We start from the raw sequence: 22,253 nt of genomic DNA on the forward strand, positions 1-22,253 counted from the left end.
TCTCCATGCAGGGACATGAGGGAAGCCTCCCACAGGATGGGAAAAAACCAAACATCTAAGCAATGTCCCCTTGGCAACATCCTTGCAGACAGCCACTTTTCTCATACCAGAAGCAACCTGCAGTTTCTCCTGACACAAAACAAAGCCTGGCCACATGTGCCTTATGGGCCTTATGCTGGGCTGGCATTGTCTGCTGGGCCGCTTAGAGTCATAGAATAGTAATGTTGGAAGAGACCTCATGGGACATCCAGTCCAACCCCCTGCCAAGTAGTAGGAAATTGCATTCAAAGCACCCCCGACAGATGGCCATCCAGCCTCTGCTTAAAAGCCTCCAAGGAAGGAGCCTCCACCACAGCCCGGGGGAGAGAGTTCCATTGTCGAATAGCCCTCACAGAAGGCTTAATCAACAGCTGACCAAACAGGCACAAAGAAGAGATATAGTAGTCATGGGCGATTTCAACTATCCTGATATCTGCTGGAAAACAAACTCGGCCAAGAGTACAAAGTCCAACAAATTCCTCACTTGCCTTGAAGACAATTTTATGGTCCAGAAGGTAGAAGAGGCAACAAGGGGATCGGCAACTCTTGATCTAATCTTAACAAATGTGGAAGACCTGATCAATACAGTCGAAGTGGTCGGATGCTTAGGGGCAAGTGACCATGTGCTTCTTTGTGTCCCAGAGGTTGCCTCCTCCCTGGACACACTGCGTTGGCTTTGGCTGTGGGCAGCCCTTTGCCATTCGGGGCAATCGGAACGGCCGCAGACGGGCAGGGCCTTGGGCCAACGCCGGCCCCGTTCCCAGGCAGGATTCCTGGGCCGTGAAAGAAAAGGGGCCTCAGGATGTAAAGTAAACTTTTATTGTCCTTGAACCACAAAATAGATCTCTTTGGTTGTACAAATGTTGCTAGTTACAGTCTGGGTGTCCGCCGGGGCCCCTCTTGGGAGGGGGGGGCAGAGGGGCCCCGGGGCCACCGCCCAGCACCCAGGAAGTCATAAGTTAGTCAGCCAGCGCCCACACCCCGCCTGATCGCCCCCCATTGCTCATTAAAACAAACGCTAAAATCAGGTTAAAATCAAGAAGCTCTAACGGTCAGTCGTCGTCGGCGAAGAAGCGGCCCCCGCGCAGCCGGAGGAGGAAGCCCCCGCCTAAAACCCCCCACAACAACAACAACTCCTGCTAAAATGGCCGCCCACCGAGGGGGAGGGGCACCCATCTATTCCCCCCCCCCCCAAAGGGAAGCCGTCACTCACTACCATTTTGGGGTAAGGAAGCCGTGGGGCCAGGAGAGGGTCCTCTGGGGCCCCTGTCCCTCTGCCCCACGGCCCCTCACTCACGCACTACACCCATCTAGACCACCGCCCCCCGTCCTGCTCAAGACTGCTCTACCCAGCTAGCCCCCCGCTCCTTCCGGTCGCCCCACCGGCCCAGTGGGCAGAAGGCAATGGCCATTGGCAGACCACGGCTGGGCCCACCATTGGCCGGCCCCCCCTCGTGCCGCCAGAGGAGCCCCACGGAAGGAAAGCAGGCGAGGGTCAAGGCGCCCTTTGGCAACCCTCGCCCTCTGTGGCTGCCCCCAAAGTATGTACACGCTGCTACTGCCCCACGGCCTGGAGGGGGAGAAAAGGTCAGACACTCCCCCCACCCAGGTGTGTGCTTGCGCTGTCCAGTGTCCAGAGGCCTGGCTGGCCCTCGCCCACGCTGCCCACGGAGCCTGAGCCCCACACGGGGGGTGGTCTTCCTCGGAGCCCCCCTGAGAGGGAGGGAGGGGCTGGCCCCTTATGTGGGGACGGCGGGGGCCTCCAGGCTGCGCTGCTGCGTCTGCGGAGCGTGTCCCAGGCCGCGCTGACCCCCGAAGAGCCCGGCCTCCTCCCGAGGAGACGCCGCAGGGGGGCGCGCGGCGGTCAAGGCCTCCTCCTTCGGACCCACTGCAAGGGAGAGAGAGAGAGAGAGAGGGGGGGGGGTCAAGATGGAAGAGTCTTTTCTGGAGGTCAACAGATGCTGCGGGGTGTGTCGCTCCCTACTAACAGTTTTTAGGATCAAGAATCGGTCTCTTCAGCCACCTGCGGACACCCCCCCAAGACCCTATAACTGGAGGACCATCATCCTCGGCCTACGAGGAATCGCCTAAATAAGTAAGTTTTAGGAAAAGTCTGAAAATTTGGCTGTCCACACAGGCTTTTGAATAAATACCCCCCCCCTCTTGAATGTTAAATTCTTGTACAAATGGTTATCCTTGATCGGTTGCATCCGCACGGGTAATTTCTCTAATAGCCTCAGGGTTCAACTCATTTTTGGGTTCTCCCCCATGTTCTTATAGATCTTTTAACTTCCTCCATGTTTACAAGTCTCACTTAGTGCACTTTGATCAGCCCATCCTTATGTTTTTATTGATGTGTTTTTAACTTTGTCTTATTAATGGTTTAATTTTAATCGTATGTTTTAATTTTTCATTTGTGCATTTTCGGTATTTGATGTTTTTGTATGCATACCCTTTTGCATTTGTAAGCCGCCCTGAGTCCCAGCCGGGTGATAGAGGCGGGTACAAGAATAACATTATTATTATTATGGATGTTTAGGTTGGCCTTTGTTGAGACAGTCACTGGATGATCAGCCTCAGTTGGCACTATAACTCTATCCTGAATTTTATTAGGTCCCTTTTATTCTGGTATTTTAAGTGATGTTATTTTATATTGCTGCTGCAGTCCCCCCCCCCCCCCCCACCAATGAAGTCGGCTGAATTGTACTTGGTGGTTGATTGATTTACTGCTGTATTAACTTTTCTTTTATTGTCTTACTGTGATTTATTATTTTTTGCATATTGTTCAATGTATTTATGCTGTTTAGGAGCCCCAGGAGACCAAAAGGTCCCAGGTTCAAACCCCGGGAGGGGCGTGAGCGGCCGCTGTTAGCTCCAGCTCCTGCCAACCTAGCAGTTTGAAAACATGCCAATGTGAGTAGATCAATAGGTACTGCTCCTGCGGGAAGGTAACGGCTCTCCATGCAGTCATGCCAGTGGCCACATGACCTTGGAGGTGTCTACGGACAACGCTGGCTCTTTGGCTTAGAAATGGAGATGAGCACCAACCCCCCAGAGTCAGACATGACTGGACTTAACATCAGTGGAAACCTTTACCTTTACTAACAGTTTACTAAAGGCTTTTTGGTAAGTACAGTAGAGTCTCGCTTATCCAACGTAAACGGGCCGCCGGAATGTTGGATAAGCGAATATGTTGGATAATAAGGAGAGATTAAGGAAAAGCCTATTAAACATCAAATTAGGTTATGATTTTACAAATTAAGCACCAAAACATCATGTTATACAACAAATTTTACAGAAAAAGTAGTTCAATACGCAGTAATGCTATGTAGTAATTACTGTATTTACGAATTTAGCACCAAAATATCATGATATATTGAAAACATTGACTACAAAAATGTGTTGGATAATCCAGAACGTTGGATAAGCGAGTGTTGGATAAGTGAGACTCTACTGTAATAGCAAGGATCTGGACCATTCTATTACAGCAGTAAAGCAGCTGTTACGGTTTAGTTGGGTGTGTTATCTGCTTACTGCATAAAACAAAGCTTTGCATTTGCTTAGCTTGGCTCTCTTTAGAGGCCGTAGCTCATTGGGAGCTGAAAGCACAAAACGGGAGGCGGCTGTTTTGTTGCTGGGAGCTGATGTGCGGTGTGTGGAAGCTGGAAACAAAAGCTAAAGTCAACGCCAAGAAAGACTGCTTATCCAAACTACAACTCAGGGGGAATCTTATTTTTAACAAAGAAGATGGAAACTGAAATGGGACTGGGCTGTGGTGCAGCTGGTTAGTAGCTAGCTGCAATAAATCACTGCTGAGAGGTCATGAGTTCAAGGCCAGCCCAGGTCAGAGAGTGCCCGACCATTAATAGTCTAGTTTGCTGTTGACCTATGCAGCCCGAAAGATGGGTGCATCTGTTGAGTAGGAAATTTGGGTACCGCTTTATGTGGGGAGGCTAATTTAACTAATTTATGACACCACAAAACCTCCAGCAGTATGTGGAAGAATGAGGAAGTACTCCATCAAGGATTCGGTGTCACAGTGGTTGAGGAAGCGGCAGCTCCCCTGGCTGGAATCGTGCATACCCTCATGAAGCTGGAATATGTTAAATGGCCTCTGTGTCTGTCTATATATGTTGTATGTCTAATGGTATTGAATGTTTGCCATGTATATGTGCGTTGTGACCTGCCCTGAGAAAGAAGGGCGGAATATAAATACTGTAAATAAATAACAGTGTACTATTTTGGTTTCCTGTCGTAGAAGAAAGAAGACTCAGAGAAGAAAGTGATTATTGTTATACTGTGGTGAGATCAACTATTCTGATTTGCTTTCTTTTGTTTTGTTGAAGTAAAGCGAATCAACTATTTTCTTTTCTTCTTAAAGCCACAACTGACTTCTGTGTATTTTTGAGTTGAGGGTCACACTATACTAAAAGGGGCTGAAATATCTTCAACAGGATATGGGCTTGCTTCAGAGATGTGCTATTGTGTTTTTATATGCCCGACTGCATTTATCTTTAGTGATTGATGTTGCATCATTACCCATTTTTTCTGTTTTTATGTGTTTTATTGTATTTAAAATGTTAAATTGTTTATTTTATTTGATTGATGTTATCATTGTTTTTGTTTTGATATTCGTTGTAATTGTTTTATTCTGCTTTTGTTTTGGGCTTGGCCCCATGTTAGCCGCCCCGAGTCACTTCGGGGAGATGGTGGCAGGATAGAAAAATAAAGTATAATAATAATAATAATATAAGGGCCGGGCTGTGGCGCAGCTGGCTAGTAACCAGCTGCAATAAATCACTACTGACCGAGAGGTCATGAGTTCGAAGCCCGGGTTGGGTTAAGCCCCTGACCATTAAATAGCCCGGCTTGCTGTTGACCTATGCAGCCCTGAAAGACAGCTGCATCTGTCAATTAGGGAAATTTAGGTACGCTTTATGCGGGAGGCTAATTTAACTAATTTACAACATCATAAAACTGCCAGAAAAACACAAGGAAAGGAATGAGGAAGTACAGCCACGAGTGGACAGTGAAGCAACAGCTCCCCCTGTGGCCGGAATCGTGAAGCTGGAAAAAAATGTTAAATGCCTCTGTGTCTGTCTATATATGTTGTTTGTCTGTTGGCATTGAATGTTTGCCAGATATGTGTTCATTGTAATCCGCCCTGAGTCCCCTTTGGGGTGAGAAAGAAGGGCGGAATATAAATACTGTAAATAAATAAATAATAAAATAAATAAATATGGAAGTGTTCAGGAAGAGCCTGAAAACCTGGCTGTTCACACAGGCCTTTGAATAAGTACCCGCCCATTGTACGCTGAACCCTTATACTAGCGGTTACTTCTGCCCAGTTGTACCTGTTGGTTAACTCCTCGACATAGCCGCAGAGTTCACCCCAGTTTAAGGTTCTCCTTATACTCTTATAGCACCTTAACTTCCTTCATGTTTACAAGTTTCACTCAGTGCACTTTGCCCAGTCCATTGTATGATTTTATTACTGTGTTTTATCATGTGTTTTATAATGACTGTGATTTTATTTTATGCTTTTAAATTTTATTTGTGTGTGTGTTTTGTATTTGATACCACTGTATGCTTGTTTTATATCTGTGAGCCGCCTCGAGTCCCTCTGGGGAGATGGTGGCGGGGTATAATAATAAAATTATATTATTATTATGCTGGCGAGGTGGCGTATCACCCCAATCCTACAACAGCTGCACTGGCTACCGATTGAGTACCGGATTACTTTCAAGGTATTGGTACTAACCTTTAAGGCCTTACATGGTTTGGGGCCGGCGTACCCGAGGGCCCGCTTATCCCCCTACCAACCCCAGAGATTACTCCGGTCCGAAGACCAAAATTTGCTTGAAGTCCCTAACATACGGACTTATCCTTTGTCTTCCACTAGGCAGAGAGCCTTCTCGATTGTAGCCCCTCATTTATGGAATGCCTTGCCAGTGGAAACTCAAACTATCCGAGACCTACTTGCCTTTCGGAAAGCCTGCAAACCCTTGCTCTTCCGACAAGCTTTTGATGGGTGAAAATCTCGGGGCTATGTCTGTTCTTATTGATATTTTAAAGCTAATTGTACTGTTTTAATCTACTTCTGTAAACCGCTCCGAGCCAAACTGGCAGTAGCGGTATACAAGTTTAATAAATAAATAAATAAATTATTGCTATCTATCACCAGTCTGAGAGGATGCACGATCCCAGGAATGAACGAGTGGCTGCTCACCTGGGCTGCTGCTGCAACGGCTCCCGTTGTTCAGGAGGGATCTGCAGGCGTCCCCAAGGTCCGGCGTCTGGAAGAGCAGGAGAAATGGGTGGGTGGGTGGGTGGGGGGGGGGGGTCACAAAGGCCTGGACATCTGGGGGCTCCACAAGGCCACCCCTCCCTTGCTTGCCCAGCTTCTGTGGACCGGAGGGCCAGAAACAAGCAAGGAACTGGGGGAGGGGGGGCAGCGGAAGAAGAACCGGGCGAGGGAGAAAGGGGGGGGGCTCCGTCCTCTGGCTGGACCCTGCCACAGAGCCCATGGAAAGAGCAGACCCCCCAGCACCCCACAGAAATGCAGAGATACATGTCTTGTCAACGGAGAGGGGGCCGTGCTGTGGTCAACCCAGATGGTCACTCAGAAGTAAAGTAAAGGTCAAGCATAACACGGAAGAGGAGAGAGGGAGTCCTTGCGGAGGGCCCGCTGGCCCAGCAATCCGTCGTCAAAGGTTTTCATGGCCAGAATCATTTGGGTGTTGTGTGGATTCTGGGCTCTTCTAATAGGATTTGCTCCTGGTGTCTTAAGATGCAGGCGAAACATCAGGAGAAAATCCTGCTAGAACAGGGTTGTGCTTTTGTATGTTCATTTTGTGTAGTTTCCTTCGTTTTGTCTCAGGGTTGTTGTATGTTTTCCGGGCTTTATGGCCATGTTCTAGAAGTATTCTCTCCTGACATTTCGCCCACATCTATAGCAGGCATCCTCAGAAGTTGTGAGGTATGGAGAAGCTAAGCAAGGGAGGTTAATATATACCGGGCTGTGGCGCAGGCTGGTGAGCAGCCAGCCAGCTGCAACAAATTACTCTGATCAAGAGGTCATGAGTTTGAGGCCAGCTCAGAGCCTATGTTTGTCTTGTCCTTGTTTTATGTTAAAGACATTGAATGTTTGCCTTATATGTGTAATGTGATCCACCCTGAGTCCCCTTCAGGGTGAGAAGGGCGGAATATAAATACTGCAAATAAATAAATCTGTGGAAATAGATATATATATATAAAGAAGCCACTGAAATTCACAAGCAAGTGGACAACTTCAACAAAGGAGGAAACCATGAAAATGAGCAAAATCTGGCTACCAGTATTAAAAAACTCAAAAATCAGAACAGTAGATGGGAAGCAACACTCTGAAAACAGAGGAGCTCCAGACCTGGGAACCAGGGGCAGCTAACGACTCTGAACAAAGGATTCCCCCAGACAGGAAGAAGCCAGGAGATGAAGCCTTTCAATGCTAATTAAGGTGATTAACTACAACATTCACACTGGCCTCCAACTGACAAAAGAGTTTTTCTCTCTCACCCTGGACTTTCCACAGATATATATAAACCTTCCTTGCTTAGTTTCTCCATGCCTCACAACCTCTGAGGACGCCTGCCATAGATGTGGGCAAAACATAGCCATACAGCCTGGAAAACATACAACAACCCTGTGATCCCGGCCATGAAAGCCTTCGACAACACATTGTGTCTCAGTTTCATATTTATTTTGAAAACCCTGAGAGGATGCACGAACATCCACGATGCCTATACGAACAGAATTTTCATCTCGCTAACCAGAAAAAAATGAAAATTTCCCTGCCATTGGTGGCAATGGGTGGCTTTCAAAAATGTAAAATAAAACACGAAAGGAAACGGAGGACCAAGACAGAGGCAGGCGATTGGGCCAGTGAGATAAGCGGAGAAGGGAAAGGAAACTCAACAAGGAAAAAATGAAGCAAGTAGCAGCCAGTCAAAATCCCCAAACCTCCCAGTAGTCCCAGAAGGGCCCCCACCAGAAAGGCAAGGCACAAAAAAGGCAAGCCAAGGCAAGACGAAGCAGAGACACAGCAGCAGCAGCAGCAGCAGCAAGGCAGCCACCCAGCCAGCCCCAGCGCCCAACAGTCGCCATTCAAATCTAGGCACTTATCATAGCGATGAATGAGCCTGGCAACTCCTTCCCCACAAAACTGCCACTTGCGTCCTCAACCAGCCGGTCATCCCTTCCCGCAGCTGCGATCCAGGATGAGCGTGGGGATTTTGCACGGCGGATGAGGAAACAACTGCCACCCAAAAGACTCCAGAACTTCACGTGTGCGACCCGCCGTGTGGGGCTGGGCGTCCCCATGAAACAGCAAAATCCCCGCCTAGATTTGAATGGCAACCATGTTGAGAAGTGGTATTTGGGTGTGGCTTTCAACTGCATATGCTAAGTGTTTTCTCCTATACTTTGTTCATTTTTAATTCCAAAATGTAATCAACTTTCTGGATAACCCTCGTACACTCCCTGCGCAGCCCACTTCAGTGATTCCTTGGCCTCCGATTGGCCACGGATCACCTCCTCCCCCCTCCTTCTCTGACGCATGAGAAGTGAATTGTGGGCATGGAGGCCATGTGGCTGAAAACAAAAGCAAGCACCATGACTGCGCCACTTTCAATATCGTGTCGCCTATCGTTTCGCACAAAAATGTGATCTAGTGTTTTGTGTAGAACAGTGGTTCCCAAACTTGTTGGCCTGTTGCCCTTTCAAGAAAAAAATGTCCCAGTGCCCCCTGGAAAGAGGGTGTGGCTTAGAGGGGTGGGCGTGGCTCCTGCTCAAGAGGGCGGGGCTGGGACTCTCACCTAGTGCAAGATGCAGGGCTGGGAGGGGGAGGTGGGCGGGGCCACAAATGGGCAATCAGGACCGGGATGGGCGGAGTTACGAGCTCTGAGGCAGGGCTGAGCTTCTATCCCTGTCCTGCGGCGCCTGCCAGGACACAGGGGGCGGGGCTAGAGGAGGGGGCGGGGCCTCTTCCCAAGTGCCTGGCGGGGCTGAACCTCTATACCCCGCCCCCGTGTTCTAACAAGCGCCTCAGGGGAGGGATACAGAGGCTTTTGGGAAGAGGCCCCGCCCCCACCCCTAGCCCCGCCCTTTAGTCCTAAAAGGCCTCTCAGGAGAGGTACAGAGGCTCAGCCCTGCCTCAGGCTCTTGGAAGGAGGCCCCGCCCCTTCACTAGCTCCGCCCTCTGTGTCCCAACAAGCGCCTCAGGAGAGATATAGATTCTCAGCCCTGTCTCGGGCTCTTGGGAAGAAGCCACGCCCACTCCTCTAGCTCCGCCCCCTGTGTCCTGACAGGTGCTTAGCCCTGTCTCTGGCACTTGGGAAGAGGCCCCGCCCCTCCCCTGGCCCCGCCCCCAAATGCACCTGTGGCCATCACCGCCCCCCTGGATCGCTGCAGTGCCCTAGAGCACAGTCATACAGGCCGGAAAACACACAACACCCAAGATGCAAATACACCATTGTCACAATGTGGAGGGAGGGGGCTTTTCACACTCTCTGGGGTGGGGCAGGGAGAGGCTTTCGTTTCAACAGACCCCTCCCCATATTGCCCGGCCCCTTCTGGCCTGAGCTGCCCCAACGGATGGGCAGAGGGGAGGAGGAGGAGGAGGAGGAGGAGGAGGAGGGGGGGAACCCCCGCCCCACTCCGGCCAAGGCGGGCGCAGGACATGCAGCCGGTACCTGGATGTCATAAACAGGTTTGGAAGAAGGGATGGCCGCGAATTCTCTGTAGAGAAACTTCTTTTCAGGCACAGACTGAGGAGGGCCCGAGGAGGGAGAAGAGGGAGGAGGGACAGCGAGCAGATCATTCGGGGAGAGAAAGAGGGAGAAAGAGAGAGTGAGCGAACGAGCGCAGGGAAGGAGAACAGGCAGCAGCGGAGAGAGGAAGGGGCTCGGTCGGGGGAAGGACCCGCCCCAGGGACGAAGGGTCTCCCGACTGCCCCCCATTCCCTCCCTGTGAGCTCTTGATTAGAAGTGGGGCTCATGGTGCCCACCCGTGACCCCTGCCCCCCCCCCCGGCCTGAGCAGACCCGCCTCCTACCAGCCGTCCAGGGGAGGCCACGATCCGGGAGCTGCACTCTGCGAAAGGAAGAGCGGAGGGGGCTTCGTGAGGGGTTTGGGGTCAGAAGGGGCATGCTCTCCCTCCACACAGCCCCCTTTGATGGGGGGTCCCAAGGGGCGGGGCAAGGCCTTACCCTCGGGGGGCGTTGGGGAGGGGGTGGGGGCGGGGGAGGGGGACTCGGCCAGCTGCTCCAGGGTCCCCCGCTTGCGGCCCTCCTTGGACTTGGCAATGACCATCTGGGCCTTCAGCGCGTCCTGCTCCAGAGACTTCATCCTGGACAAGGGAGAGAGTGGGGTGAGGCACTGTAATGAAGTATGAATTTTGGTTTACAGACATCTTAAATTATAGGTATATGTTTGGAATGGGTAAGTATTAGAGTTATGGTAGCCAGCTCAGTATTCTGAAGCAGGTTGCCATAGAAACATAGCTGCTTCTGTAGAAATGTAACAATTTCAAAGCTAGCAAGAAAGGGGCGGAGCTAGCTGGATGAAAAAGGAGGGAATGTTTTGAAGAAACTCAGTCTGTGATCTGAGAGTCACAGGGAAGAGACTGGTTCCAGGTTTAGGGAAACCAGGGAAGCTCAGATCTCTAGTTGTGTCATATTAAGCAAGTCAAGTGACTTGTTTGGGTTTATTCGTAGAGTCTGAGTGGTAAGGGGAAGCAATCCCAGTTAGATCCAAAGTGATCAGTTGATAGCATCGGTTGTAAGAGAAGAAAAAGGTTTAAACTGCTCAAGGGAAGAAGAAATTCCTTTGAGAGGGAATCCATCAGATGTTATTATTGCAACTGTTGAAGAAAGTGTAACTCTAAGTGAGAAACTACATTGAAACCACTAAGCTCTGTGCCTGAATAAACTTGTTATTGTTCTTTCAACATCCAAGCCTGTCACATATATTCTAAACCAAGTTACGCTACCCTTTAAAGAAAAAGTAAGTATCTCCCTGTGTCTTTGGTGGTTGCATCTTTCCAAATTGGTGGCAGTTGTTATTAGTTCTTTACAAATTTGGGGCAGCGGGTGGGATAAAAAGATTCCCCCTGCCTGAAGGAGCCTTAGACATTATTAGTCCTTCTTAGGCGCCACGTGGAAGCCCCCCCCCCCAGATACCCGGGGTCACTGGATCGGGGCCCTACCGCGCAGCCCTCCACATGGCCCTCTTCTCGGCCTCCAGGGCCCTCCGCTCGGCCGGGGAGAGCGCCTCCTCTTCGCCGGATCCGGGGGGCGGCAGCTCTGGGCTCTGCATGCGCAGCCGCTGCTGGTGCCTCCGCTCCGCCTTGGCCGTCCGCACCGGTGGGCCTGACTCCCCCGCCCTCGCAAAGGGGGGGCTCAGCCTGCGCAGAAGGTGTTGGGAATTTCTGTGTTAGGAGGGAAAACTACACCAAAACAGCAGAGCATCCAAAATACGCAAAACAGGGTCCTTATGGTTGAGCATTCAGCTCACAGCAAGCAGAGCGTGAAGTGCCATGTGGCTGTAAAGAATTTCGAGCTTAGGAGGCAAACAAGCAAAATGTTAGGATAACCGGGCCCATAACCCTTTTTGTTAGGATTTTCTGGGTGTTAGAAGAACTACCCAAAAATAGCAGAGCATCCAAAATATGCAAAAACAGGATCCTTATGGTTGAGCATTCAGCTCACAGCAAGCAGAGCGTGAAGTGCCATGTGGCTGTAAAGAATTTAGAGCTTAGAAGGTAAACATGCAGAGTCCTGTCTTGAAAATCACAAAAGGTTTATTTACAAAAATAATATCTACATTTCCTGAGAGTAAAGAACTGGGTCCTGGCTACTCCATCTCTTCTAGGGTCCCAAAGACAGGGAAAAATCACCAAGCACGCATCTTTCCTGACACATAGAGAGAGATCTCAATATACACAGCACACACCAAGAGGTAAAAGTAGAAAGACAAAGACAAAAAGGCTGCCAGGAACGGGGGCCCAAGGCCTAAGAAGTGGGGGGCAGCAGGGCTGGGGGTCGGGGAACTCACCGAGAGGCTGCTGCTGCCGCTGCTGCCGCTGAGGGTGTCGGCGTTGGCATGAGCCTCTCCACCTTGTACTCAATCCCTTCGATGAAGATGCTGGACGGGGGGTCCGCGTCGGGGGGCCCGTGCCTCCCCCTCCCCAGGCCTTCCTCCTCCTCCTCCTCCTCCTCCTCCTCCTCCTCCAGCATCTGCACCCGCTTCTGCTGCAGCTTCCGCGCTAAACAGGTGGAGAGAAGAGGGCAGAGGTGGGCACAAGGGGCAGCGCTAAGGTCATGGCGAAAAATACGATCATGTGGTTTGAATGAATTGCATGAAAGGTGTGTGAATGAGGCCTAATTGGGCTGAAGACACAATTCTAAGGAGATAAGGCCTGGAAAAAACTACACCCAGGAAACAGTAATTAAAAGTTGCGAACTAAGAACTGTGACAAATGATTAAATGTTGAACTTTTGGGGGAAAACGTGTTTACATTAATCAGAGACAATGGCTTGGATACGCGAGTCTTGGATAAGTGAGACTCTACTGTCTATATATAGGGTCCTGATATATGTGTGTGTTTAATTTGATGTTTTAATTCTGTGTTGTGTTTTTTCGCCTATTGTGCATATTTTATTATTGGTTTTTGTTGTCCTTTGATGTTTCATATTTTATCATCGCTTGTATTTTGATTTTGCTGTAAGCCGCCCCGAGTCCCCTTCGGGGGAGATGGAGGCGGGATATAAATAAACTTATTATTATTATTATTAATATGTCTAGCATTGTGTGTGTGTGTATATATATATATATATATATATGTATGTGTGTGTGTGTGTGTGTGTGTGTGTGTGTATATATATATATATATATATATATATATATATATATATATATATATATATATATATATGTAATAAGCCTTCTTCAGATATAGATAAAATAGTAATATGTCCAGCAACATATATATATATGAAGACATATTACCATAATATATATGATATATTACTTTGTTACTATAATATTATCTTCAGCAATGTATTATCATATCCCTATGCTACTATATTGCCATAAATATATATAGATATATAGATATAGATACACACACACACACACACACATATTATATATTGCTGGACAGATTACTATAATATAATACAATATTTTTATATTATACACTATATATGTGTGTGTGTGTGTATAGAGATAGATTACTTTTACGAGTCCCCATTTCAGGGCCGGCATCATCCCACAGAGAGGGACTCACCACTACGTTGCACCCGATGGGCTGGAACCTGCAGGGTTCCAGAAATATTGCTATATAAGAGACCTTATTACAATCCAAAGAGCGCGAGTGTACATAGGGAGTGGCAGATCTGCAATGGAAAGCAGAATTCTGGACACTTTGCCTCCTTTTCTCAAGGAAAGAGAAGGATGTGCATTTTGGAGTCATGTTTGGGCTTTAGTTTAAACATCTTTTAGGAGTTTTAGAAGTTCTGTGCGTTGGCAGATTTGCAAGGAAGCAGTCTGTTCTAACGTGTTCTTCATGGCAGAAGAATAGCGAAATGGTGATGTATGCATGAAGGTGAATGTTTGCATGGATAATGTGAATGCTGAGTGAAAATTTCATTCCCCTCTGTTTGTTTGTTTGTTAGCCAATGTAACAATAGGTTGTTGATGAATCCAATGTAGTTACATAGAATCTGTATGTCTGTATGTCTAAATGTTCTTTCTGTAAAAGTCCTGATAGACCCTCTCACACTGAAATTGCAATAAAAGAACCTCTGTTTAAGAAGTACAGTAGAGTCTCATTTATCCAACGTTCTAGATTATCCAAGGCATTTTTATAGTCAATGTTTTCGAAACATCGTGATATTTTGGTCCTAATTTCGTAAATACAGTATTTACTACATAGCAATACTGCGTATGAACTACTTTTTCTGTCGAATGTGTTGTATAACATGATGCTTTGGTGCTTAATTTGTAAAATCATAACCTAATTTGATGTTTAATAGGCTTTTCCTTAATCCCTCCTTATTATCCAACATATTCACTTATCCAACGTTCTGCTGGATAAGTGAGACTCTACTGTATTCATGACACTCAGTTCTCACACACATAAATTGGATGCCAATCTTCCTTCCTAGATCTCCATGGGACCATTTTAGAAAGACAGGCTTGAAACCCCCCTCCCTTGGGCCCCCTGAGCTCCCCTTCCCTGGAGACACAATGGGGGGGGGGGTCAAGGATCATTCTGCACCCCCTCCCCCAAAGTGGCCGCCTGGGGCCCGACCGCGTTGTTCACCCAGGCTCCACTTGCCTTCCTCCTCCTTCATCTTCTTCAGGTCGTCCTCCCCGACCAGGGAGACCCTCTTGGGGGGCTTCTCGGCCGGCGGGGGCTGCTTCAGCTCCACCTCAAAGTACTTCTGCCTCTCGCGGAAGGAACGCTGCTCGGGGCTGTGGAGACCCCCCGGAGACGGTGCCTGCGAAAGGGAAGAGAGCACAGGTATTGGGATGACGTATTATGATCGGTTAGGATCACAACCTATTCGGTAGCAGAGTTTCAGGGGTGTTCCTTTAGTTTTTTGGGTAATGGAAGATCACTAGGCACATAAATATCTTGTTTCTATTCTACGCTCCCAGCAGACAAAGATTCAAGTAGACCTCTTTTAAAATAACATGTTTATTTCACTCATAACTTCACGTATTTAAATAAAGAGGTACATTTCTTGTCAGGTTAAGCTTCAAAATGTTTCCGTTTGTATCTTTAATCATCTTTAACAGTCTCTTCAAACCTATATGGCTTTGTATAGCTCTTTTTATAACAGTCTTCTTCTAAGGAACTCAAGCCTCAACACTGTCTTCTAACTCCTAACACTGGCATCTGTACTCAAACAGACTCAAGCCTCAACTGTCTTCTAACACTGACATCTGTACTCAGACTCAAGCCTCAACTGTCTTCTAACACTGGCTTCTGTACTCAAACAGACACAAGCCTCAACTGTCTTCTAACACTGGCTTCTGTACTCAAACAGACTCAAGCCTCAACTGTCTTCTAACACTGGCATCTGTACTCAAACAGACACAAGCCTCAACTGTCTTCTAACACTGGCATCTGTACTCAAACAGACACAAGCCTCAACTGTCTTCTAACACTGGCTTCTGTACTCAAACAGACTCAAGCCTCAACTGTCTTCTAACACTGGCATCTGTACTCAAACAGACACAAGCCTCAACTGTCTTCTAACACTGGCATCTGTACTCAAACAGACTCAAGCCTCAACTGTCTTCTAATACTGGCTTCTGTACTCGAACAGACTCAAGCCTCAACTGTCTTCTAATACTGGCTTCTGTACTCAAACAGACACAAGCCTCAACTGTCTTCTAACACTGGCATCTGTACTCAAACAGACTCAAGCCTCAACTGTCTTCTAACACTGGCTTCTGTACTCAAACAGACTCAAGCCTCAACTGTCTTCTAACACTGGCATCTGTACTCGAACAGACTCAAGCCTCAACTGACCACTGCTTCAAGTATATAGAGCTAAGATAACTGCAAACTGAAGAAAGCATACACTTCTGGGAATAAATGACACATTATAAAACAGACCAAACATTGGATAGAGGAAGTTTGAGAAGGTTCCTATCTCCAACAAGTGGGGCGGGGGCGTCACAGTGAGATTCGGCCCCCTCCCCAGGGAGGGAGTTGTGGGCTCTTGAGTGAGGCCGCTCCACTGCTGGAAGGGACTGGGGCCACCCTCCTATCCTTCTGCCCCCCTCCCCAGGGAGAGACCTCTCCCCCTCCCCATGACCCCGGGCCCCCTGCCCAGTCTACGTACCTCACAGGGGGCAAGCTGGGCCTTCTCTGTTCCCTTCTGGCCCGATGCGTCCTGTGGAGGGAAGGCAATGGGTGGCTGCCCCTCAAGCACCATAACAACAACAACAACAACAACAACAGTAACTTTATTTTTATATCCCGCCACCATCTCCCCGAAGGGACTTGGGGCGGCTTACAAGTGGGAACATGCCCAATAACAGAGTTAACCAAATAAAAACACATTTAAAAACGCAAATAAACATATAACAAGCTAGTTAAACAATTAAAACAATTAAGAAGAAAATGTCACTAAAATAAATCAAAAGCAGTCTCAGTAACCAGAACGAGGACTTGGGCAGGGGCTGGACATGGGCTTGTGCAAAAATAGATTGTAAGGCTAGGGTGGGGGGTGAAGTGCTGAGCTCAATCTGACTGTTGATTGGGTCTGGGCATTGATGGACAGGGGGCTGACCATTATCAAACGCACACTGGAACATCCAAGTTTTGAGGCCCCCTAGGAGGGTGGACAGGGTGGGAGCCAGCCTGGTCTCTCTGGGGAGGGGGTTCCAGAGCCGGGAGGGGGGGGCGCCACCGAGAAGCAAGGCCTGCTCCCCCCCCCCTCAGTTGTGCTTGTGACGGTGGTGGGAGTGAGAGAAGGGCCTCCCCGGAGGATCTTGGGGCCCACGCCGGTTCGTAGGAGAAAGTGCGGTCGCAAAGATAGGCAGGGCCCAAACCATTTCGGGCTTTGTAGGCGATAACCTGCACTTTGAATTGGGACTGCAAACTTATCAGCAACCAGTGGAGCTGCTTTAGTAGAGGCATCTTCCGCTCCCGATAACTAGCTCCAGTTACCACCCACACCTTTGGAAGCCCCCCCCCCCCGTGCCACCCCCTCTGCTCACCTCCGTCTCCAGGAACAAGTGAGGGACAGGGACGGCCGCAAAGGCCTTGTAGACCTGCTTGGCACTGACCGGTGTGGCTTCATCCGGCGAAGGTGGGGGTCGTGGCGACCGAGGCTGGAGGGGGACGGACAGACGGACGGGCACCCGTCAAAACCAGGACGGGGGCCTCTCCTCAAGCCCCTTTTGGGGTGGCCCCAATCCCGCCCCCTCCCTCAGCCAATCTCCACCTCCCTCCCCACCTATCCTGAATTGTGGGGAGGGGCTTGGGAAACCCCCAAGGGACTCACGGAGCTCTGGGCGCTGGAGCGGGGCCCCTCCGGCGGCTGGAAGGGGTTGGGGCCGCCCTCCCGTCCATCGGCCCCGGGGGACAGGCCGGGCCCCGGTCGCAGGCGGGAGATGGGCTGGATGGTCCCCGGCTTGGTCTGCGGAGGGAGGGGGGGGGCACAGAGGTCATCCAGGTGGACAAGCAGTGTCACGAAAATAGGATGTGCAGATTTGATAAATGTGGATTTGATCGGTGTGGGTATGAATGAAGGGAATGAAAGATGAATGAATGAGAGCTAACAATTTTGACGACACCATTCAAAAATATGAAGGCCTGCAATGACTAGCTACCTGTAATTAAAAGTTGCTGAACTGTGATAAGAACTGTGACAGGGATAAGAGAAAAGTTTACATCTGTTAATATTTGCTGACTTGATGAACTTTTGGAGAAAAACGTGTTTACATTAGTCAGAGACAATGGCTCTTTCAAGTTAAAGGAATGTTTACAAAGTTTCTTTATGTTAAGAAGGAAGTCAACACCAGGCTAACACCATTCAAGAAGAGTCAACATCTGCCTGGAAATGGAGATGGAATCAACATGTTCCAGGATGGAAGATGTCTGTCAGTAATTTACAACTTTGGAGCGACATCAGAGGAAATATATAAGAGACCTTATGACAGTCCAAAAATGGTGACAGACAGTGAGCTGTTCACCCGCTGTGCTTTGTGGAGATGGTGTACTTTGGTGTCCTAATCTGCAAGGGAAAGCGGCACTCTGGACACTTTGCCTCCTTGTCTCAAGAGAAGAGGAAGGAGTGTGTTTTAGAGCCATTTTATGTCTCAGGGAGTCAGTTTCGGCTGCAGAGGAAACAGGGATTCTGATCCTCGGTATTGTTTTAAGACAGGGGTCCCCAAACTAAGGTCCGTGGGCCAGATGCGGCCCTCCAAGGTCATTTACCTGGCCCGTCCTAAGCTTTAGGGTTGGCCTAAGTCTACCTGGTCTTTCGGGGTCTTTTTGCTTACCTATGGCCTTTTGAGATCATCTAGATGGCCTTTGAAGGTCTCTTTGCTTAGCTACGGCCTTATGAGATCGTCTAGATGGTCTTTGAAGGTCTCTTTGCTTAGCTACGGCCTTAAGAAACCATCTAGATGGCTTTTGGAGGTCACTTTCCTTACCTATGGCCTTATGAGATCGTCTAGATGGTCTTTGAAGGTCTCTTTGCTTAGCTACGGCCTTATGAAACCATCTAGATGGCTTTTGGAGGTCCCTTTCCTTACCTATGGTCTTATGAAACCATCTAGATGGTTTTTGGAGGTCTCTTTGCTTACCTATGGTCTTATGAGATCATCTAGATCAGGGGTCCTCAAACTAAGGCCCGTGGGCCGGATGCGGCCCTCCAAGGTCATTGACCTGGCCTCTGTTCTAAACTTTAGACTTAGGGTTGACCTAAGTCTGAAATGACTAGAAGGCACACAACAACAACAATCTTAATTTTGGACTATTTCATCCTAGTCCGGCCCCCTAACAGTCTGAGGGACAGTGAATCGGCCCTCCACTTAAAAAGTTTGAGGACCCCTGGTCTAAGAGAAAGGATGCATTTTGGCATTTTGGAAGTTTTAGAAGCTTTGGTGCATTGGCAGATTTGCAAGGAAGCAGCCTGTCCTCACAGGAGTTCTCGGTGGAGGGTGAATGGAGAAATGGTGATGCCTGCATGAGGATGAATGAATGTTTACGGGGGTATGAATGCTGAGTAACAATGTAACCCCCCCCCCTTTGTCTGTCTGTTAAAAAATGTAACTGTAGGTGGTTTGTGAATCCAATGTAGCTGCACAGAATCTGTATGTCTGTGTGTCTAAATGTGATGAACCCTCTCACACTGGAAATTGCAATAAAAAGGACTTTTGTTTTAAAAAGTATTCATGAGAGCAGGACCCCCCACCCGCCCTTCGCCCCAAACCCCACCCCAGACACGGCAAGGGGGCGGGGCCAGGGGCCCAAAGGGGGAGGGGGGGACTCACCGGCTTGTTCTCGCTCTGAGCAGGGACAAAGTGGACCGAGGCCTGGAATCAAGGAGGAGGAGATCAGAGAGACCCTGCCCCATTCTGCCCCCAGACCACAAATACACCCCCATAACTCTGCCCCACCCCCTGCTGCACCCCTCGCAGCTACCGTGTTTCCCCGAAAATAAGACACTGTCTTATATTTATTTTTCCCCATGTGGACACACCATGGCTTATTTTCAGGGGACCTATCACGAGGTCTTATTTTCGGGGTTTCGCTTATATCGCGCAATGGCTTACAAGTCCTGCTTTTCCGGCTTATTTTATGGGTATGTCTTATTTCCGGGGAAACATTAGAAGCGAGCCCTGAGTTCAGAAGCAGAAGCAGAGGAGTGATTGGCGCTTGCAGGCGGAAGGACGGACCCCCAGGGCCCCCCCTCTAAGCACACGTCCAGTGAGGCCGTGAAGCCAGGAGAGCAAAGGCAGAGCATGGCTAGCGGCGGAGGCAGAGGCAGAGGCAGAGGCACACCAAGGCGGCGGCACTTACAAAACGGGTCTCTCTGCCCACCAGGTGGACAGGCCGGAGGGGGGCCGCGGAGGCCGGCGGCTGGAGTGGGCGGGGCCAGAAAGGAGGAGGAGAGAGAGAGAGAGAGAGAGAGAGAGAGGCAGAGAGGACCAGAGAGGCTGACCGACAGTGGAAGGGGAGGGGCCCCGACCCAGGGCCGCCCACAGACCCCCCCCCAAAGACCCCCTCGTACCTGCTGGGCGCTGCTGGCACTGCTGCCGCCACCAGGGGGCTCCCTCCAGGCTCCTGCTTCACCTTCCCCAGGTACGGGCACCTGAAAGACCCAGGAAGGCCGTTCATTTATTTATGTACAGTATTGATATTTATTGATTTGCAGTATTTACATTCCGCCCTTCTTTCTCACCCCGAAGGGGACTCAGGGCGGATCACATTATATACATATAGGGCAGGGGTCCTCAAACTTTTTAAGCCGAGGGCCGGTCCACAATCCTTCAGACTGTTGAGGGGCCGGATTATCATTTGAAAAAAAAATACGAACAAATTCCGATGCACACTGCACATGTCTTATTTGTAGTGCAAAAACAACAACAACAACAACAATGAAAGAACAATACAATATTTAAAAATGAAAACAATTTTAACCAACATACATTTATCAGGATTTCAATGGGAAGTGTGCTCCTGCTTCTAGCCAATGAGATAGTCAAGTTAATTAGGATTGTTGTTGTTGTTGTTGTTGTTGTGTGCCTTCAAGACATTTCAGACTTTGGGCAAGCCTAAGTCTAAAATGTATTTATTTATTATTTATTTATTTACTGCATTTATTTACTACATTTGTATCACACCCTTCTCACCCCAAAGGGGACTCAGAGTGGCTTACAAATTATATGTACATACAATATATTATATTATTAGCATAGCACAATATTAGCATTATATATTACTATATTGAACTATACCACTATACTGTAATATTATTAGCAATATTATATGTAATATAGGATATATAATTAATAATATTATATGGTATTATTAGTGTTATATTGTATTACATTATAATATTATTATCAATATGATATGTATATACAATATATTATATTATAAAACTGAGGGCGGGGGCCAGGTAAATGACCCTGGAGGGCCGCATCCGGCCCCCGGGCCTTAGTTTGGGGACCCCTGATATAGGGCAAACATAAGACAGTCTCCATCTTGTCTCCTTGCTCCAGCTGAAGGCCCCTCCTACCAGTAACATGCTTTGTGTGTGTGTTTGTGTGTGTGTGTGTGTATATATATATATATGTGTGTGTGTGTATGTGTATGCGCATGCACACACACACACACATGAATATATATAATATTAATAATATTATGTTATAATACAATGTAATAATAATTATAATTCACTATTATAATTGTATATTTATATTACATGCAATATTACTAATAATATTGCAATATAGTTGTATAATATAATATATTGTATGTATATATACTTGTAAACCGCCCTGAGTCCCCTTCGGGGTGAGAAAGAAGGGCGGGATATAAATGTCGCAAATAAATAAATAAATAAATAAAACATTCAATGCCCATAAACACATAGAACCAAGACAGAGACAGACGCAGAGGCAATTTAACCTTCTCCTGAGGGGATGCTCGATTCTGGCCACAGGGGGGAGCAGCTGCTTCATCATCCACTGTGTTGGCACTTCCTCATTCCAATGTCGTAAATTAGTTAAATTTGCCTCCCCACTTTATAAGTGGTACTTTATTTCCTACTTGATAGATGCAACTATCTTTCAGGTTGCTAGGTCAGCAACGAGCAGGGGCTATTTTTTATTTTTAATTGATGGGTGCTCACCCCACCACGGGCTGGCCTCGAACTCATGACCTCATGGTCAGAGTGATTTATTGCAGCAGGCTGCTCACCAGCCTGCGCCACAGCCCTGATATTCCACCCTTCTCACTCAGGGAGGATCACAGAGCACCTATATGTCAAACATTCAATGCTGATTATAACAATGATGAGGGCGGATGAGCTCCCTCTATCAGCTCCAGCTCCATGTGTGGACATGAGAGAAGCCTCCCACAAGGATGGTAAAACATCAAAATATCCGGGCGTCCCCTGGGCAACGTCCTTGCAGACGGCCAATGCTCTCACTCCAGAAGCAACTCCGGTTGCTCCTGACATGAAAATAAATAAATAATAACAATGACAAGACAGGCAGCAGACAGAGGTAGATATAGGCTTTCCCATCTTTCGGCATCTCTGGAGGCTGTGCTCGGTCCCGGGCGCCGGGGGTGCTGTCGCTTCATCTTCCTGCCAAAGAGCTTTCTTTGTTCGCAAACTTCCTCCTTTTCCTGATCAAAACGCACAGCCTAAATACCTCTCTGCTTTAATGTGGTTCCTATTTATCTACTCACATTTGTTTTCAAACTGCTAGGTAGGCAGAAGCTGGGCAAAAGGTCAGGAGCTCACCCAGACCCGGGCTTCAAACTCTCAACCTTCCAGTTGGCATGATGTATTGCAGCTTGGGGATTAACGTGCAGTGCTAAAGCCAAGGCCACATACACATCGTTTTGCTAAAAGTTTGGGCTGAAAGCAGGTACGGAAAGACTTTCTCAGCAGTCGGAAGGTCTTTTCATACAGT

At 48.4% G+C, this 22,253-nt stretch overlaps 1 protein-coding gene across 8 annotated transcripts in view; it reads right to left on the bottom strand.

Moving 5' to 3' along the window:
* Positions 1-842: 842 nt before the first annotated feature.
* Positions 843-22,253, bottom strand: part of scrib (scribble planar cell polarity protein) — a 92,164-nt gene continuing 70,753 nt past the window's right edge. For 5 of the 8 annotated variants that reach the window (XM_062979301.1, XM_062979303.1, XM_062979299.1 and 2 more), the window contains 14 exons: positions 19,838-19,918; positions 19,627-19,686; positions 19,098-19,139; positions 17,102-17,236; positions 16,815-16,928; positions 15,935-15,985; positions 14,416-14,578; positions 12,129-12,339; positions 11,281-11,478; positions 10,283-10,422; positions 10,129-10,166; positions 9,768-9,842; positions 6,269-6,335; positions 843-1,927 (listed from right to left, as the gene is read on the bottom strand). In XM_062979301.1, coding sequence (XP_062835371.1) covers positions 1,779-1,927; positions 6,269-6,335; positions 9,768-9,842; positions 10,129-10,166; positions 10,283-10,422; positions 11,281-11,478; positions 12,129-12,339; positions 14,416-14,578; positions 15,935-15,985; positions 16,815-16,928; positions 17,102-17,236; positions 19,098-19,139; positions 19,627-19,686; positions 19,838-19,918 — 1,524 coding nt within the window. In that variant the 3' untranslated portion in view covers positions 843-1,778. The remainder of the gene's footprint in view (positions 1,928-6,268; positions 6,336-9,767; positions 9,843-10,128; positions 10,167-10,282; positions 10,423-11,280; positions 11,479-12,128; positions 12,340-14,415; positions 14,579-15,934; positions 15,986-16,814; positions 16,929-17,101; positions 17,237-19,097; positions 19,140-19,626; positions 19,687-19,837; positions 19,919-22,253) is intronic. The other 3 variants (XM_062979300.1, XM_062979305.1, XM_062979302.1) reach the window with 2 other exon arrangements.

Source organism: Anolis carolinensis, chromosome 4 (assembly GCF_035594765.1).
Source record: "Anolis carolinensis isolate JA03-04 chromosome 4, rAnoCar3.1.pri, whole genome shotgun sequence".
Lineage (NCBI taxonomy): Eukaryota > Metazoa > Chordata > Lepidosauria > Squamata > Dactyloidae > Anolis > Anolis carolinensis.